The following is a 20,383-nucleotide window of genomic DNA, read 5'->3' as shown; positions in this document are numbered from 1 at the left end:
CCCCACCCAAAGTTGTCTGGTGGAATGGGAAGGAGAATCTGTCTTAAAGAGTAAAGATTTTAGATTATTGATTTTATTGTTTATGTCTGTTCTTCATATTTTCTCTTGTCACAATACAATTTGGCTAAATTCAAGAGAGTCTGAAACAGTCTTCCCATTTATTACACTTCTAGGAAAACTACAAAGACTTAGTACCTGCATCCCCTTACCTACACAGCAGACTGCCAGCAGTGTAATATATTCTTACTGTGGAGGGAAAAAAGAAGAAAAGACCCAGAGTGGTTCATTGTGGGTTTTTTTAATTAAAATAAAGAAATGCAAGTCAGGAAATAAGACGGTGATCTGCTGTATTGGAGATCCAACTTTAAATTCTTGCCTTGAGGGAACTTTTTTCTGATGTATTATCAGACATCAATTGGTATAGTGAGTAATCACGGCAAATGAAGAATCAAGTCACAAGACATTATTTTCCCACTCTTAGATGGTAGATCTAACTGTTGGACAATTGGCTGTTGTCAAGCATGCCAGGACATTTCTGGTCCTAGAAAGCATTTCTAACAATGCATTGTTGAGCATATTTTGATTAAAAAAAAAAAGATTTTAGTTTACCCCAAATACTTCTGGTGTGCACTTAGTAGGTGAATTTCTTGCATTCAGATTATATGTTCATGTCAAAATGCTTCTCAAGACTTCAGGAAAGAAAGAATGGAAATAATTTCTGCATTCATAGAGTGATAAAGGATTTAGCTTACCTGTAATAATAACCAAGTCTGCCAATGCAGGGGAAGGCTATAAGCTCCCTCTTTCTTTCAAGGGTCTTGGAGACGTTAGTATTAATTATTTTATAAGATAAAAAGTAGTCAAGTCTTCTCAGTATCATCTGCAAGGATCTTTAAGGAATAAGTTATAGAAATTCATTCTATGTGAAATTCTGTGACAGAGGATTTTTTTTTTTTTTGCATATGCTAAAGACTTAAAGAAATATATTGATAGGAAAAATATGCAAGAGAAATAAAAGAGGAAACTTCTTGGCTTTTACTCAGCCAGAGTTTTCACATTACAGTCAGAAGGAAGCTGTGTCAGATCCAAGTTACAATCTTCTTATTTTCTCCTGCTATTGATGTGGTTCACTGATGGATGAAACAATGTTATATATTTTCTGTGTCTTGACAAAAGCTTTCATTCTTCTACCAAAACATTGATGATGCTGTTCAGATGGTTTACCAGTATCCTTTCAGCTTTGATACAGCTTTAAAAATCAAATAACTTAGGGGAAAGAGGAGGGAAGGGTTGTAGCTATCACTGATATCAATGGGACATATGTGTCACATCCCTAAAACTGCCCTTTGCAGGGAAAAAATTAGTGATTCAGCAACTGGTTATTTCGTCTGGACATTTCAATCCTGTCAGAATTGCCTTTTCATTCTCTAAACTGCACTATCCTTTTAAATTGTAATCTCACTATTGTTTTCCATATCTAATAAAAATTAAAGGCCTAAATGAGAATATTCCACCTTTGATATTATTAAACCATCATTATAGAAAGTGAAGATTGAATACTGTTGATAGTACTAGTCAACAGTATCAACAGATAGCACTAATGCTTTAAATTAATCATAATATTATCATATGATATCTCCAATAATAAGTTCAGAAATGCTAGCTGTACTATTTTAATCTCACATTTTTCTCCATACATAATGTATATATATAAAAAAGGAATTGCTGGGAAAAAAATTGAGTTGCATTTTGAAAAGCTAGCAACAGATTAACCAGAACTTTTTTTATTTGTAGAAGTGATGAGGCACCTGCCTAAAATCTAGTTCTCTTTGTTTCTTCTCACCTCTGGAAGACTTGGGCTGTTAAAAAAAACCCAAAAAACAACAAAACAACCCCCCCAAGAACCCCACCAGTGAAAGAGATTAGATGGATCACTTTGAAGATTAAAATTTTCCTTTCCCAAAGGTTCAGAAGGGGAGAAGATCATTGCAGCATTCTCCAGCATGGCACCTGCATGATGGCTGTATCTCAGGGGGACTGTGAAGTGTACAGGCCTTGGTGCTCACCTTTAATCAATGAAGGCTTCAAAATACAAAGATATTTGGGTACTCAATTTCTACTAGAACTGATGAATGTTCAGTAGTTAAATTATCCTGAGTCTTGTCTTGAACAGACACTTGTGAATGTGGCTGTAGTTCCTCTAGACAGAGTTCTCTGTATCTTCTGACTGGTTTCTTGTCCTTGCTTGTGTTTGCCCTCTCCCACTGCTCTGGTGAAATGAATACAAAACCGAAACATGTATTTTTTTCTTAACAATTACATTACTATATTCATGATCTTACTGATTTCTTGGGTGTTTTTGAGAAGCTTAGCAATTTTTCTGTTCTGAATCCATGACTGATTAAAATTTGTTGGTTTTTTCCTAACTCGCATTCAGACTCATCACCTCTCTATAACAGATTACTTTTGCATTTCTGGCCCAGTGGATACTGGAATGGCTTGTCTACTTAATTTTATCACTTCGTTTTATGTTTACCAGGAGGATGTGATCTTAAGTGAAACTGATCGAGGACACAGTGCTTGAGTGTAATACTGAGCCCTCTTTATCTGAGCCCTCCTCTTCTACAGGATTGTTTGTTGATCTTAGAATTTAGCTGGATAACATTGATGAGATAGCAGAGATAAAAAAACTATTTATCTTGTCAATTTCTGTCTTGGGTAAAGATTACACTGATTTCTGTACGTAAAAAACCAATAATTCTCTTGCTTTTTTTCTAGCATAAGGCTAATAGGTTTGTCTAAAGCAGGAGAGGAGGGAAAAAATGATTACTCTTCATTTTTTCTCCCTGTACTCTGATAGAAGACAGAGAGTTCTGTAAATGTATTTTTGTACAGAATCATTTGTAGATGGTATTAAAATAATATTAAGAGTAAGTTGTCATTAACTTTTCAGTTCTACATACATAGATGTGTGCAGCCAGTAGCTGTACATAGAGAGAAAAAAATACAATATTCAACAACATTTAAATAAAAAATAATTACTTATGTATGTGTTTATGTTCTTTTTTTTTCAAAATATTCTGCCATTTTCCTGCCAGATTCATATAAATCTTCTGTGACTGGCAGCCCTGATACCTCACTGAGATCAGTCTGTTCTCACAGAATCCCATGTGCATGGAAGTGTTTTACAGGAATACTCTTCCCCCACCTCAATTATCATTTACTTTTTACAACAAACTAGCAAACAAAATTTCAGAAAAATCTAATGTGCTAAACAAAAAATCCAAAAACCCTGCAGGTCCCTAAGGCAATTTAAACTGATAATTTCTGCTAAAAGTAGAGACAATTCACCTATCTCTCTTGTTCTCTGCATCTCTACCTCCACACTCAATTCAGAATCAGAAGCTGTTAACCTGAAGAACCTGTAATTTCTTCTTTTTCCACCTTTCCATGGTAAAATGAAAAGTGCCACATCGGGAAACACAATATTGCAAAAAAAGTATGTTTGCTTGATTTAAAAATTCTGAACTCAGTATCACACTGAAAACTTTTGTATTGCAGGCATTAGAAGAGCCAACCAGGACTGTTAGTGTGACTGAAGGGACTGCTTTGGACACTCATTCAGAGGTAATGTTAGATCTCTTTCAAACCTGTAATTGAAAACAAAATCCAAAGATTAAATGAATGATGTATTTTCCTTTTTCAGATGTGCTCTCCTGCCCAGCTCAGGCAACAAACCGAAGAGCTGTGTGCTGTCATTGATCAAGTGCTTCAGGACCCGTTGACTATGGTAACCCATCAGTATGTGGGATTGACTTTTTGTCTTCCTTTCCTTTTGTCTCTTGTCATTAATAAGTCTGTTCTCTGTTGCAAATCATTTTCCAGCGCCGATGTGAATCTTCTCCAAGTTTCCTGCAGATGAGTACAGAGTCAGATGTTGGCAAGGTAGGTGAATAAGCCCAAATACTCTTCCCAGGTAGACAAAAAATAATAATTAAAAAAGTCACAACAGTAAAGTAACAGAAAGCTTTGGGTAGGACACATCAGTAGAATCGTCTGACCTGATCTAGGTGGACCTGCTTTGGCAGGGGGTTGGACTACATGATTCCAACCTCTACCATTCTGTGATTCTATGATTCTATGATTTGAAAGACATAGAAGGACAGAACTGTAGCCCTGCAGACTTTGTTGCAAGATATTTTCCTGAAGTCAGAAGGAGTTATATCATAAAAGAGAAGCTGTTTATTAATGTTTCAGAGGCTAGGATTCACAAGAAAGGATTCCTTCATACTTTGCCTCCCATATTGCAGGGTTTCTGTCCATCTGCCAGATTTCATCCCATCTATGGGTCCTTACTACAGAGGAGCCAATGTTTCTAGCTTCAGTGACTGAAAACATTTTTTTTGTTATTGGTTTTTAAAAATGGGGTAATTAAAGGAATATGTAGACTTGTTCCTTAAGTATTGATTTTCTTTTGACTCTGGCCCCTCACAGGAGGGGAATGTCTGCTACATCCAGTAACCCTGGATAACTCAGAAATAGGTAATGAGACATTGAGTAACTTTTTATACTGGTATTAAACCTCTGGTTACAGTACATTACATTACATTACAGTACATTACATTGCTGTGCTTTCTGTGTTCAGAACAATGAATAACCAAGGGAAGAAGGTCCTGTATTCAATTTGTTCTAGGTAAATTTAAGTTGGTATTACTAGCTATAGGAAAGTGAAAATGTCAGAAATCCAGCTGGAAACAGAAGGAGAAGGATTTTTGGTAGAAGAGCAAATAAAAAAGTTAATGCATTCAAAATATCCTGCAAAATGTCCAGTCCATCATGTAAAAAACAGCATTCCTGAACAGCTACATTCAATATACACTTCAAATTTAATTTTCATTTTTCAAATTACTTCTGTCAACTAGCACACAGTGGTGAATCAGGCTTCAGGCATCTGAAAGGTGGAAATAGAATAATATCTGAAAAAGCAATCAGAGACAAATGAGGAAATGTTTTCCATTGTCTACACTGAATTTGAAGTGGTTAAAATTCTACAATGCTGTTAGACTTTTGAAGTATAGCATCCAAAACCTGCTTCCTTGGGCAATTGAGAACTGAGCCCTAACCAAATGGAAGGCATCTGTTATCAGTCATGAAACCAAATGAGGCAAAAGGTGAGTTTAACAGGGTTGAGCATAGAGACCAAGATAAACATTGTGAGACCTCAGAATAAGAGGGTAAAAGACAGTCATAGACAGGAAAGAAAAGGCAGTATATGTTATAAGTAAATGCCTTAGATATAGAATGGATTAGTCAAAGGAAAGCAAGTTCTGGCAGATGACAACATGGAAAGATAGTATTTCAGGGTTTTTTTTGTGAGCAAATGCAACTTAAATTTCATGAAGCAACCACACCTGTGGCTATCTACTAACAAGTATTTTGTTATGGGAGTTCTCAGACATAATGGAAAGGCCAACTGGAATAGAGTGGGATCAAAGTTTTTGAACAGCAAAAATAAAATATTTTCCACAATAGGCATCTAAAGGAAAACTTTAACATATGTGCTCTCATATATCTCATGGCTATTTATGGAAAAATGAATCTTTCTTGAATTTGAGCGGTAAAAAACTTGTCCCAATGATGAAAATATCTCTGAGTTACTCCTCAGATTAACTCTTTGCTCTTAAGATAATTATTTATTTTGTATAAGGTGTCAACAACACTGCAGAGAGCAGCTGGTCGAGAAACGAGATATGTAAGTACCTTTATAATTACTCTTTATTTTGCATACAGAAGTGTATAATTTGTCTAATCTTGCTACCGTACTAGATGAGTCTGTATGTAGTAGACACAGACATTACTCATGACGTGAGGAGCTGTCTCTAGTACAGGGAAGCGGGTACATTAGAGCACTATCAATTGAGACTTGAAATGTCTTCCCACTGCTGTGAATGCAACATGGTTACAATCTCCTCAGTGTGGTGTCTAACGATAATTTTATCTGCGTGAATATGATGTTAAAATTAATTTATGCACACGCTTCTTTGTTATTGTTTGCAAGAGCTCAGCTGTTTGGCAAACAGACTGTTATGGGTCCTGAAGGGATTATTTGTTTGGACTCAGCCTGCACTGTGAGGGACTTGCTTTGGTTCTTATCTATCAGAATTTGAAGTTGATCCAAACTTTTCCTTCCAAGGTACGGAGCTATCTGAAAAGCTACAGTTTAGCCTTAGATGAATAGAAGCTGATTTGCCACATATACACACATTCCAACATGTAAAGAAAATCTCTGTATTGAGTCATCAAATAAATTATTGAAACATTAAACCCCATTAGCATTTTAATTCTTATTAACTCACACAGTTACTGCAGGTTCCATATTTTGCTTATAACTTGTCTAGTCATGTGGTGAGTAATCTCTGCTTGCTATTCATCATTCAGCATTTCTATTGAACCTCAAGTCAAAGCAGTGCTGGCAAAGCAATAGAGGCTTCTAAGTTTTATGCCAGCACAAAGCTTGATGGATCAATTCCATTTTGCTTCTTGAATGTGATGTTATGCATACTTTATTGCATACTGTGATTTTTACTTGACAGATTGTGCTGGCTCAAACTAATTAGAAAGTATATTCGAAAAGATCTTTTTAATGAAAAGAACTCCTGTGTTTCAGCGGTAGTCTGTGAGAATAGAACATATTTAATACCAACCCGTTCCAGATCTCCAGTTCCCAAATCTGCCGCTGACTTCAGGCATCCAACTTATGTACTGTCATGATTTAAGGCCAGCTGGCAATGAACACTACATATGTCCTTATTCATCCCATTCCTTGTGATGGGAAGGTAGTGGCTCCAGTGAGATTGGAGGAGAAAAGGTAACCAAGGGTCTTGTGGATCAAGACAGGAGCAGGGAGGGCTTGCTCACCACTTATGGTTCTGGGCAAAACAGGCTCAACTACTTGACTTAAGGAAGAAAATAGGTCAGTTTAATCCACCAAATAGAAACAGAATAGACAAAAGAAACCCCAACACCAAAACCAGAGCAGGATGATGAGGAAAATACAACCAGCCCTTTAAGATCTTCTTCCCTTACCTCTCTGCTTTTCTCAGGCTCAGGTCCCTGCTCCCAGTATCTCTACCTTCTCCTCCACCAGCAGCACAGGGACAAGGAATGGGGGTTGTGGACAGTACCTCACAAATGTTCTCTACTGCTCCTTTCTCCTCAGAGGAGAAGGACTCCTCACATTCTTCCCCTGCTCCAACATGAGGTGCCTCCCACAGGATACAGTCCCTAACAAACCTTTCTGGTGTGAGCCCTTCCCAAGGGTTGAAGCTCCTCACAAACTCCTCCAGTGTAGGTCTCTTCCATCACAGCAGAACTTCAGGCACATTCTGCTTCTACGCCACCTCCCCACAGAGTCTTTGGGATACTGTTAGATTTTCTCTGCTGCCATAAAAAAAAATCACCCAACAAACTCTTCCTTCTCAGTCTCCTCTGGAATTTTCTAGACAATTGAAACAAATCAATATTAAAAATATGTTTGTGAATAATGCAAAATACTATGGGTAGGCTAACCTTTCCTATAAATTGTTCATGCATGCTGAAATTTGTGTTTATCAGAAACCAGATCAGATAACTATGTTAAAAGACCAAGATCTTCTCCTGGACTATGACATCACTCAGCAGCAGAACCTCCTAAGGAATGGCCATGTGTCCCTAAGAGCCCCCATATCACAGAATCACAGAATTTTAAGGGTTGGAAAGGACCTTGAAAGATCACCTTCAGGCCAGAGCAGGACGACCTAGAGTAGGTCACACAGGAACTAGTCCTGATGAGTTTTGAATGTTCCCAGAGAAGGAAACTCCACAACCCATCTGGGCAGCCTGTTCCAGTGCTCTCTCACACCCTCACAGTGAAGAAGTTTTTCCCAATGTTTCTTTGCAACGTCTTATAATCCAATTTGTACTCATTGCCCCTTGTCCTATCATTGGACATCATTGAGAAAAGTCTGGGACCATCCTTCTGACACTCGCCCTTTACATATTTTGTAAGTCGTAATTCTTTCTCCTCTCTTGCTCTGCCTCCTTGGTAGGACGTGCAAAAGCTATTTCTGTCCCAGCTCCTGATCCAGATGCAAGCTTATCCTCTGGTCTTCAAGGCGAAGACCAAGTTAGGCGATTTTCTTGACCCCAAGAAGAGCAGCACACTCCATGCTGGACTGTGATGTCTGGAAGAGTGGTAGTTGGTGTGGACCAAGCACGGTGTGTGCTAACTATTAACTGTAAAGGACCTTTTCCTGAGGTTGTGTGTGTGATGACTTCTGTGGACTAGAGGAGATGTAGTCCAGGGTGCAACATTTCTTAATGCAAGAAGTCTAAGTTGAAACAAAATGCCTATTTTGAGCCAATCTAAGAGAATATTCAGTAGAAACCAGGAGCTGGGTGTTGTACAGGTGTTATCATAATACCAATTTGTGAATTCCCCCAGGAGGTGTGTGATGTATCATGAAGAACTGTCTCAGAGTAACAATTTTCAGATAGCCTTTGTTTTGGCAATTCATTTTTTTTTTCTTTTAGAAGTAGGCTTTTTGTTTGTGCAACTGAGTTAATTTTACCAGAGAGAATTAGAATGGTAATTTAGCAATACAATTAAAAAAATCTTTTTGTATGCATGACGTCTGATATTGAGACACTTGTCAAAATGTTGCTTTGAGAGTGTTTTTAGCAAAATGAAAAGCTTTAATTTATGAGTCAGGGATAGGAAAATATGTAGTCATATTCAAGTATTATTTATAAACACACACAAATATAAGTATATATCTATGCACACATGATAACATTACTAATTACTTCAGTAGGTTGTATGGAGTAGATCATACAAAAATGTTGAAGTAGCTTGCAATTTAACAATTAATATGACATAGATTTGCCTTGACCTCAATTACTTTTTGTCTTCTCATGCAATAAATACTGCAATTGTCATATAACATATTTTTCAACTGTATAGACTTTGATCTCAATTACCATTTTATAATAGTGCATCTCTTCTTCACAGTTGTATTAAAAAAATAATAGATGTAGACATGACATTTAAGTAAAAAAATGAGAGAATATGAAGCAGCTAAAAATGCACACAGATATTTCAGGTCTTATAGACACTATAGACATTTCAGGTAACCCCTTTGAAGTGAGATTTACTCTAAATTTGTACCACTGAAGTGAGAGAATTTAATTCCAGCCCACTTGTATCTGTAGATCATTCTGAAGTCCTTTGATGTCTTTAAGCTCAGAATGATATTGGTCATTGCATTTGGTTAATGACAAGAAAGAGTCTCCCTAGTATGTAAGTAACCACTAGTAAAAACTCTAGTTTACTCTGCCAAAGGCAGAAGATACTCTTCTTGTAGATTTAGTGCTAAATCACAAATGGCACTGTGTGGGTGGGAAGGTTTCCTCCACCAGTGACTGAGTTTAGATACATGAGTGCTTTCATTGAGGAGCACAATCCTCTGCCATGACTCATGGTGATGTTGTTTTCACTGTCAATGGAGAAGTAGAGCCAACAGGTTTGGGAAATGATTAATCATCTCTATTTAGCACTTGGGAGACTATACCCAGAGTTTTGTGGCCAAATCTCTGCATAGTCTTTGTCACAGGGGTGCAAAGGAAAAACATGTTCTTCCCTCTTCAATGGGACTGGAATTGCTTTTCTGCTTGAAATGGTGAGAGTAATATATAGTTAAGTTGATAAAAATCCTTTTGTAATGGTCCTTCTAGAGAAGGCTGTAATCTATAAGGGCACTGACTTCTTTGCTGCTGCAGCTATAACATCTAGCCATGGTTATCTACTCCTTGTAGATAACCATGTTTTAGATGAATATCTTGTAGATATTCATGTTTTTCAAATATCTTGTAGATATTCATGTTTTAGAGTTTCAAGGCCTCCAGATCACACTTACATCAAGGAAGGGCATATTACCTGTACAGAAGCACTGTATTATCCTCTGGAACTTATGCAGAGCTTCAAAGAATTGATTGAAAGATCAATGCACCAGAAATTCTGAATTTCTCAACAGCACAGGCGAATAAACATGTGGCATATGACTATTTCGCATACATACAAAAATATTTTGCATTCATCACATTTACTCTTGATCTGCAAAACAAGGCTTCTACTGTTCAAGATATAGTCAGGAAAAAAAGAGAAATGCTTGAGTAGGATTGTTCTGGTTTTCATAACGTAAAGTGAGAAGGATGAGACAGTGGACTGACCTCCCAGTACAATTGATAGTGTTAATGACATTGATGCTGAAAAGTAACCAACAGGCTAAGGAATGTCAAAATTTATGTTTTGGGATTAGATTGAGATGAAAAAACAAAATTTCATTGCATTTAGGAAAAAAAGTGTCACTAAAATTTTGAAAACAAACAATCATATTTTATTATACCAAAAAAGAAACTTAAAATGACAGTATTTTGACATCTGTACCTAAACATACTGTTGTCCATGGTTTTTACATCTGTCATTACTATAGTCACTATGATATTGTATGTAACACTGTGTGTATTTACCTTTTTTGCAGGCCAACCTTTACAAATCTGTACCTATGGTAACAGAGAGTCAGCTGGTATGTATTGCACAGCTGTGATATGTTATTTTTCAAAATTTGCACAAGCACAAAATCTAAAGTAATTACTATTTACTTTCTTTGTCCTTTAAAAGAAGCTACAAACAATGTTCTCCTACAAAGCTCTATTGCTTCTATGGAACTGCATTGCTTTCTTCTGTACTGAGCACATACCTGTTTTAGTTAACTGTAAAACTCAACGCTATTTGTAAACCCATGGACCAAATCACAAACCAGAGAGTCTTGCTGAATCTGGAGGTGTATAACAACTATAGGGTCTTCTGCTGGTTCTTGGACTCTTTTAAATATTCCACTTATACAATTTTGTTTATATCCAGCAATGTTCTGACATCTATTCTTTTATTACATGCTCGTTTAAATGAAAGGTGGCTTAATTAGTGAAAAGCAAGGGAAAAAACAAATAAAGGGAGACGATACATTGGCTATTCATTTTTGCTTTGATCTCAATTTAGTCCTGCTAGAGACAAACTTTCTGAAGAAGAATTAGAAGAAAGGTCACGAAACTTGTCCAAGTGACAGTGACCAGTAATGAATGCTTAGAGAAAAAATGAGATGTGAATGAGACATTTTCCTGATTGTATCTCAGCTAAGGGAATTTTAGGGACATTGTGAATGAATTTATTCTATTTAGTAATCTTTGACCACTTCTTCTTTCATATTTTTTCCAGTTACTTTTTGAATCTTCTTATACTTTGGTCTCTAAAACACTCTGTAGCAATAGAGTTCACTTCTTAACTATGGGTTGTGTGAAATAATACTTTATTTATTTGTGTTAAACCTAGTGCTTGACTTCACTTTTTAAACTGAAATATCAAAGAATTTCTTTTTTTACTTTCTAAATTACGCTAGTGATTTTTCTAGGTATTAACCATAATACTGCATCAGTCACCTCTTCTTCATACAGAAAAGTAAAAATTGCTTAGTCACACTTTGACAAGTATAGAAACTGTCCCATATCTATGATGATCCTTGTTGCCTTTTTCTATATATTTTTCTGATTTTTTTTTTGACAATGGGAAACTAAACCCCCAAACTACTCTTTGTCTCTAAACACAGTGTTTCATTTTTTATGTGATGACATGATAAGGTTCTTTACTAATATTTCTATTCCTTTGTTAACAATTCCTAGTAATTTATTTAGTTAATCTTATTTCTCTTGAGCAGTGTGCCAATGTTTGCATAGAACTGTATACAATAAACCCAAAACATGTTTTCTGAATTTTAAGAACTAGTTTTTGAGCTAACTAGTTAAACTAACACTGTTTAAACATTCTAAACTGCATGTGTAAGTTTAGAATATAGTTCTGATTCCCCCTGTAAAATGTATCAATGTTGAATTCAGTTAAATTTCATCCACCTTTTTGTCATTCATTCACTCAGTATAGTGAGATCTCTCTGCAGCTCTTTGCACTGGTATTTTGTTTTTACTCTTCTGAATAATTCAGTGTTACCAGCATGCTTTGTCACCTCAGTAGCCACTCTTTTCTAGCCGACGTACATCCATAATTCAAAGCCCAGATTCCAGAGCACATCTCTGAGGAACTCTATTTGTGACTTCTCTCCACTGTGAAATTTAAACATTTACTCCAGCCTTTTGCTTCTTATCTTTTAACTGGTCCATAGAAATATTCTCTTTTACTTCACAGCAGTTTCATTTCCTTTGCAGGCTCTGCTGAAAGACCTTCACTAAAGCATTTGGAAGTCTACTTGCAGCATGACTGCACTTCCACTGGACTTTTTGCTCTGTGATGCAGCCTCATTTCATTATCTTTGCTCGTGCATTTAGGGACTCGATGGGAATGAAACCAAAATACCGAGCCTCACATAAGATGGTCTGTTGATTCTCAGAACCTACATCTACCATTTCAGCCAGCTTTCCTGCATCACCAGCTCTTTAAAATAACCATAAAAAAATTATCAGGCGTTAGTGCCCTTTCAAAAGCCATTCCCTTTTATTTATCAAAATATATACTAATTCTGTTTTTTAGTGTAATTTGTTCCTACTACTTTGCACAGTTTGAAATGCCATGTGCAGTGATTTATGATTCTTCATCCCCTTCAGGATCCTGTAGTAAAACCTACCTCATAGTTGCCATTTTTCATTCTGCTGGTGCTGGTTATGTCTCAATGAGTAAGTTAAATACCACAGTTCATAGTGTGGCAATTTCCACACTGGAATTGCTTTACAACTTTATTTATTCCTTGCACTTTATTTATTCATTTTATTGATTTGTTCTCAAATCTATCTTATTGTCATTGTACTCAGGATAGTTCCTCCAAATTGTTTCTTTGCCGGTGTGAGAACCTCCGTCACTTTGAGGAAAGCTGAAAGAGAACTAATTTTCAGCCATGGTTTCCTCTTCTTCGTGTATCTTTTTTTGTTTTTGTTTTTTTTTATATCTTCATAGAAGGCTATCAGGTTCATCAAACATGGCTTCACTTTGGTAAAACCATGTTGACTGCTCCTAATGACTCTCTTGCCTTTTAAATGCCTGGAGACAGCACCCATGATAAGTTGTTCCATCGTATTTCTAGGCATGGAGATGAGACTGACCAGTGTGTAGTTACCCAGGTCCTCCTTCTTGCCCTTTTTGAAGGCTGGAGTGATCTTTGCTTTCCTCCAGCCCTCAGGCACCTCTCCTGCTCTCTATGACTTACTGAAGATGATGGAGAGTGGTCTAGCAATGACTTCTGCCAGCTCCCTCAGCATCAGCAGGTGCATCCCATTGGGGCCCATGGATTTCTGTACATCCTGATTGCTCAATTGATCCTTAACCCAGTCCTCATCAACTAAACAAAATTCCTCCTTTAACCTGACTTCCTCTAGAATCTGGGTCTCCTGAGGACAGTCTCCATTAGTATAGAGAGTGGCAAAGATGGCATTCATTAACTGCCTTCTCTGTATCCTGTCACTAGGACACCTGCCTCATTCATCAGTGAGCCTGCATTGCCTCTAGTGTTACTTTTGTCCATAATGTATTTGAAGATGCCCTTCTCATTGTCCTTGACCTCCCTTGCAAGACACAACTCCAACAATGCTTTAGTTTCCTAGTTGCTTCCTCTTACAACGTTCTTATACTTATACTCATCCCAAGTGGCCATCCCTTCCTTCCATGATCTATAGATTCTCTTCTTCCACTTGAGTTTGCCCAAGAGTTCCCTGTTTAACCATGAGGGTGTCCTGGCTCGCTTGCTTGATTTCCTACCTGGAGCTTGGAGAAAGTGATCCCTGAAAATAAAACAACTATCTTGGACCTCTTTACCTTCTAGTACTCTGTCTCATGGGCTGTCCCCTAGCAATTGCTTGAAAAGGCCAAATTATACTGAGGAGTGGTCCATAGAGCCCTCACACAACAAATTAGGAAATAACAGAAATTCGTGATATACCAAAGGAAAATGTGAGTGAAAGGAACTTAAATGTGCTAAGAGTTTCCCAATGAAAGGGAAGGAAGCGGAGGGAAACAGTGAGCAGCATCAGTGCTAAGGGTTTGCCTTTATGCTGCAACAACCTGGACAGAGAGCAGCACCTGAGCAAACCTGTTCTCTTTTCCAGTCCCAAACTTCCAAGCTTGTTCCTTTGCTGGTCCCAGAAGAGGAGCATCAGTGCCTTCTTCACACTATGTTTACTGTGGTCCAGCTGTTGAGGAAAAGACTCATCCCTGTACTGTGAACAGAATGGAAAAGGACTAAATCTGTTGATTTTAGTTCTGACTTAGCTTAGCACAGAGTCACTGGAAATCAAAATATGGTGTAGTATTAAGCATCTGTTTCTTGAAATGCAAATATTTTGTTATGAATAAAAATAAAATTGACTTGAATTTCAAATAGGTGACTGACCTTGTTCTATGTGTTCTGATGCAAGTCTTACTGCTCCTTCAGCATGGAAGTGGAGAAAATAATTTTCCTTCCTTCCTCAGCTTTTCAGTGATGTGAGCCATTTATTATTTAGCTGAAGGAAGGGGCAATAACTTTAACCACATGCCTTCACACCTTCAAATCTACTAAAGGAGAAATTCATGTCAGACTGATACACTGCCTGGAATGTTTTATTACATTTTGGCAAGTGTAAGGCTTCTACAAGGGAAAATAAAAATAAAAAAATATGTTCAATAACATATTTCCCTTTTTGAAGACTAACAGCAGAAAAAATAGAAAGGGAATATTTTAAGGTGTTTCACAGTTCAACTAGACAAACCATCTATGTTTGTATTGTTAGGATAAAGAAATCTCTTTGGTGACAGTGAAAACTGTAGTACTCCTTCATGACAAGGGAGCCAGGTCCTCACTATTTGAAAGCAGGAGTTTTAAACAGTTCAGATATCCTCAGGTGATTTTGGCTTCTCAGTGTTGGCAGAAGATGAATGCACTGGCTCGGGTCTGCTGCATTGCATATGTTTCCCATCTGCCTCAGGATCTGTTTCCCCAAAACTAATGAGTTTGTTGGGAAGGATTGGGAATGGTTCCACTCCATGAGAGAATCCTTTGGTTATCCCATTTGAAGCAAAAGACTTCAAAGACTGCAAGAGACTATTTGTACAGAAAGGTTCGATATAAAGGCCATGCAGGCAAACACAAGACTTGGTGCTTGGTATTTGTCGAGTGATGTCTAATGGACTCAGAGCAGAAAGGAAATGAAAGGAAAGGAAAAGGGCAGCTAACTCTTTTATCCCAAGGCTAACTCTCGTGTTTTATTGTGTATTTTTATCTGCCAATGTCATGCTTCTTTTAATCATTTGTCTGGTTGTCTCAGAGGCAGGCTTAAACAAAACAGCACTGCACTGAAAACATATTAAAAAGACAATTCCTTATGAAATATTAAGAGACAACATTCTTACAGGAAAGCTGTCCATGTATCCAGAATGACTTAATATCTGTGTAGTGACTCAAAACAAAGCAAAGAGTGACTGCAGTGCTTGTTAATTATCAAGGAAGTGTCTGGCCCTAAATACTTTGGGGATTTCTGAATACTCTGGATAAGAGGAAGTAATAATGACTCCAATAGGAGAAAGAGGCATAAACTCAGGAGGACTTTAAACTTCTGCTGAGAGGAATGGAGTTGCAACTGGGATCACTGGTTCCAAAAAGAGGTCAGGGAGACACATTGTCAATAATAAACCTGGAGAAAAAAAAAGAGAGAGAGTTGCACATCCTGAACATGGGCCATGCACATGCTGATGAGAAGTTAAGTCTTTTGACTTTTGAGGCAAATATCATACAAGACTCATATTCACACAGCCAAAATATCTTCTGTCTCTCAAGGATGGCCATGTCCATACTCCCTATCAAGAGGCACCTTGGCCCAGCCTTTCCTCCTATTTCTCTCTATGTACTTGCTGATCTGGGCCAAAACAATGTCAGGGAGCACCCTGGCACTGAATTAGAACAATAAATTATGGATCAGCTCTAGTCTGTGTCTTGGCCCTGTATAATAGGGCTATAGTCATATGACAGCAGTCCATTGCTACCATAACAGCCTTTACCATTTTTCAGTGTCATGGTAGGAAGACCAATGCTTTTCTTAGCTTGTATCTCAGCAGAATTGCTTGTGCCACCTGCTATCAAAGAAAAAATTCAGGATTTTGGTTTTGGATCAAAGATCTTATATAGTCTATTAGGGAACTAATAAAGTATTTCAAATTCTGATCATTGGTTGATATCTGCCACTCTGGCAGCAGAGTCAGATATAAACATATGACTCAATCAGTACTTCAGTGTATGATGTTGTTTAGAAAACACTTCCTTAACAGCCTTTCTACAATGTGCTTTTGGAAGTGGTTTCCTACATAAGGAGAATAGCTTACCCTTGATGATTTTGGGTACCTCAATGGGCTTTTAATTGCATGATTACGTGGTGTGGAGGAGTGTTAAAAGGCCACAGATGCTCTGTCTGCATAACAATAACATAATAACAACTGCACATTTCTTTTTATTTTTTTATTTATCTCTGTGTTTAATGCCAGGAATATCTCACTTTTACAAACTCTAATCAGAAATCCTGGAGAGGAAAATAATTACTTTATGGTGAATCCTACAAAGCAACAGTCATGAATTCTAAGTTCAGTAAATAAGCAGTGTATCTTTCCCTAAGTTGACCTTCTTAAAGAAAAACTTCAAGTTTTTAATGCAGTCATTACTCTTTTAAAGGAGTTAATATCACATCACGGCTTAGTTGGCTCATTGCTGAGCCAGCAATGTGCCCTCATGGCCCACAAGGCCAATCACATCTTGGGATGCATTGAGAAAAGTGTGGCCAGCAGGCCGAGAGTGGTTCTGCTTCTCCTGGTGAGGCCTCATCTGCAGTCCTGTGTCCAGTTCTGGGCTCCTCAGCTCAAGAGGGACAGAGAACTTCTGGAGAGAGTCCAGTGCAGGGCCATCAATATGATCAGGAGACTGAAACATCTTCCTTATGAGGAAAGGCTGTGGGAACTGGGGCTGTTCAGCCTGGAGGAGACTAGGGAGATCTTATTAATATTTACAAATATCTACATGGTGTCAGGAGGTTGAGGCATTACTTTTTTCTGTTGTAACTAGCAACACGACAAGGGGTAATGGGTTGAAGCTGGAACACAAAAAATTCCATTTAAACACAAGGAAAAACTTCTTTCCTGTTCAAGTGAGGGAGCCCTGGCACAGGCTGCCCAGAGAGGGTGTGGAGTCTCCTTCTCTGGAGGTTTTCAAAACCCATCTGGATGCATTCCTGTGTGACTTGATCTAGGTGGACCTGCTTTGACAGGAGAATTGGACTATATGATCTTTAGAGGTCACTTCCAACCCCTGCCATCCCGTGATTCTATGATTCTAGTTCTTACTTTCAGTAAAATATGTTTCTTATTTGATGAGATGTATGAAAAGGCTTCAACCTGTGGAAAGGAAAGAGGGAATCAAAAGCAAAGCTAAGGGAAAATATTTTGCTGCCTGGGCCTTGCTTCTCCCAGGCATATTGTCCTCCTCCTGCCTCTGCCACTTTCCACTCAGCTCCTGGGAACTGATCTATCCTTTTCCAGGGCAAATGCGTAAGCACGTGAGGACATCTGTACCCTCCATTCCAATGGACAGCCCTCTTTCCCTGTCCTTGCAGGCTGCCTGCCGATCTAATTTTAAGGTGATTCATAACTCAATTCACATAATACATCCAGCAATCTCAGCTGCACCATTTTGAGTGCACTGCACAGTACCTATTTCGTAGTCTCAGCTGGTCAAGCTGCCCCTCTGGGCTGCAACCATGGAAGGAGTAGCAGTCCTGTTGTAATCTATATCAGTTGTGTCAAAGATCGCCTGTTTTCTATGGGATAGCCATATCAAAGAAGAATATAATTGACTTATTTAAAAGTGTAAATTCAATCACAGATCCCTACAGGACTTCAGAATTACCAAATCCCAGTGTGAATGTACTTTTTTTTTTTTCTTTTTCTTTGCTTACCAAACAACTTGTCTATTTTTAAACTATCCCCTAGCTTCCATTTAGAGTTTATGCCACAATCCATCATGTCAGATATTACTATAAGAATTCTGAAAATCACAGATGTACTAAATTGACAGGTTAGTAATAAATTTTTTTTCATTGGCTGGTGGCTAACCAAGAATATTTTCTTGATTAAATAATCCAATTTGTCTAAAATGAAGGATATCACATTTCCACACTGAATAATTCTCTAAAATCGTAGTTTTCTAACTGAACTCTTAAAGGTACTATCAAAATTCAGCATGCAGTCACTGGTATTTCCCAGAAAGACCCTCTAATATATTGCTGCCTGAGTGTAAGTTAACAGCATCACATGTTCATAGAATCACAGAATTGCAGAATGGTAGGGGTTGGAAGTGACCTCTAAAAATCATCTAGTCCAACTGCCCTGCTCAAGCAGGTCCACCTAGATCAGATCACATAGAAACTTGTCCAGGTAGGTTTTGAAAACCTCTAGAGAAGGAGACTGCACACCCTCCCTGGGCAGCCTGTGCCAGGGCTCCCTCACCTGAACAGTGAAATAGTTTTTCCTTATATTTAAATGGAACCTTTTTGTGTTCCAGCTTTTGTCCGTTACCCCTTGTCCTGTCACTGGACACTGCAGAAAAAAGTGTTGCCCTATCTTGACATCTAACTTTTAAATACTTGTAAGTATTAATCAAGTCCCCTTCCCAGTCTCCTCCAGGCTGAACAATCCCAGTTCCCGCAGCCTTTCCTCATATGAAAGATGTTTCAGTCCCCTGATCATCTTGGTGGCCCTGCACTGGACTCTCCAGAAGTTCTCTGTCCCTCTTGAGCTGAGGAGCCCAGAACTGGACTCAGGACTCCAGATGAGGCCTCTCCAGGGCAGAGTAGAGGAGGAGTAGAACCTCCCTCAACCTACTGACCACACTCTTAATGCATCCCAAGGTGCCATTGGCCTTGTTGGCCATGAGCACACATTGCTGACTTGTGGTCAACCAGGACTCCCAGAGTCCCTCTCCACAGAGCTGCTCTCCAACTAGTCACTCCCTACTTTCAAGTTTCACAGTTACTGTTTTGAAGAGTTCAGAAAGGAATTTGCAGTGTGAAAGAAGATGTTTGGCTGTGCATGAAGTGTGACTTGATGATTTATCAAGATGCAGCTAAACAGCTAGGAAAAACAGCCAGCAAAGCTCACAAAACATTGTCTGACAGCCCAGCATCTATTTTTATGTCAGTACTAAACAGATGCCAGTGATGAAGTTCTGTGCATAAAAACAGCTCTTGCCATTTTTATCCATAACCTGTATCAAAAGTAGACCAGGCAGCATGACACCTGAATAATTTTGCTGCTGAAATACATTATTCATGGCATTGAAAAGAATCTAGTCAGTATAGCCCCACTGGAATTGACTTGTCTAACAATATTCTGTAAATTATAAAACATTTAATTGTGTTTTTCTTCCATCTCTTTTCTTCTGATCAAGACAAAACCTGGTGTCATTCGTCCTGTGCTGGTGAAAGGAAAGAGTGCACAGCAAAAAGAGGAGCCATATCAACCCAATCCTTTTAAAAAATACCTTGAAGAAGTCAGTGATCAAGATATTGAGCAGGTGAGTAACTCTCACTCTGAAGGATTTTACAGCCTCAGCTATTTTACTTAAAGATGATGGGATAATCTTAGATTTTTTTTTGTCCTGGTTTCTTCTTTTTTTGCATGGTTAGATGATTCCCTGAGTGGCATCTGGTTTCTGGAAAAGTCTCCAGGCTGGAGATGGGCAGCTAGTCTTTCTACTGGAACCTTTTTTTTTGTTGATCTAAAAACCTATATGTTGAGGAGAGGGCCTTTTTATGATGTCTTTAAGAGACACTGTACAATAGAAAGTGGAAATCCTGTTCTCCTCTGTCAAGCAGGTGTCTGGATCACATCTGCTAGAAAGCACTTCCTCCTTTTGAGACTCAGACCTGAACCCTGTCTTAAGAGAAATGAGGACAGTAAGGGCTGGGCAAGGTTCACTCTTCCCTCTCCAAGGGAGACTGGAGAGGAGCCCCAAAGATTTTTCCTGTTACTCCCCACTGCATAGCTCCATAGGTTCATATTCCTGTCCCTCCACAGCTCGAGGAGACAGCTCTTCTGTGGAAGAGACACACAAGGTGCATTAACAGGCAGCCCATGGGGCAGCAAAAGTGCTCTTTTCCCACAGACATAAAGCCGTAGGATCATTTTGCAAAAACACATCTTGAACTTTGCTGACCTGTGTGAGGTGTTATCTCAGAACAAACCCAGAAAAATAGTTCTGTCAGCCTTTTCTTGTGT

General features: G+C 38.3%; 1 protein-coding gene across 1 annotated transcript in view; it reads left to right on the top strand.

Moving 5' to 3' along the window:
• The window catches only part of MLIP (muscular LMNA interacting protein), a 68,247-nt gene that overhangs the window by 20,335 nt on the left and 27,529 nt on the right, over positions 1-20,383 (top strand). The window contains exons 6-11 of the mRNA XM_061989181.1: positions 3,562-3,627; positions 3,707-3,790; positions 3,886-3,945; positions 5,708-5,752; positions 10,578-10,622; positions 19,554-19,679. Of these exons, the coding sequence (XP_061845165.1) occupies positions 3,562-3,627; positions 3,707-3,790; positions 3,886-3,945; positions 5,708-5,752; positions 10,578-10,622; positions 19,554-19,679 (426 nt within the window). The remainder of the gene's footprint in view (positions 1-3,561; positions 3,628-3,706; positions 3,791-3,885; positions 3,946-5,707; positions 5,753-10,577; positions 10,623-19,553; positions 19,680-20,383) is intronic.

The sequence above is a fragment of the Colius striatus genome, chromosome 2, assembly GCF_028858725.1.
Source record: "Colius striatus isolate bColStr4 chromosome 2, bColStr4.1.hap1, whole genome shotgun sequence".
Classification (NCBI taxonomy): domain Eukaryota; kingdom Metazoa; phylum Chordata; class Aves; order Coliiformes; family Coliidae; genus Colius; species Colius striatus.
Note: the sequence above shows the minus strand (reverse complement) of the source record. Positions and strands in the feature narration are given on the sequence as shown.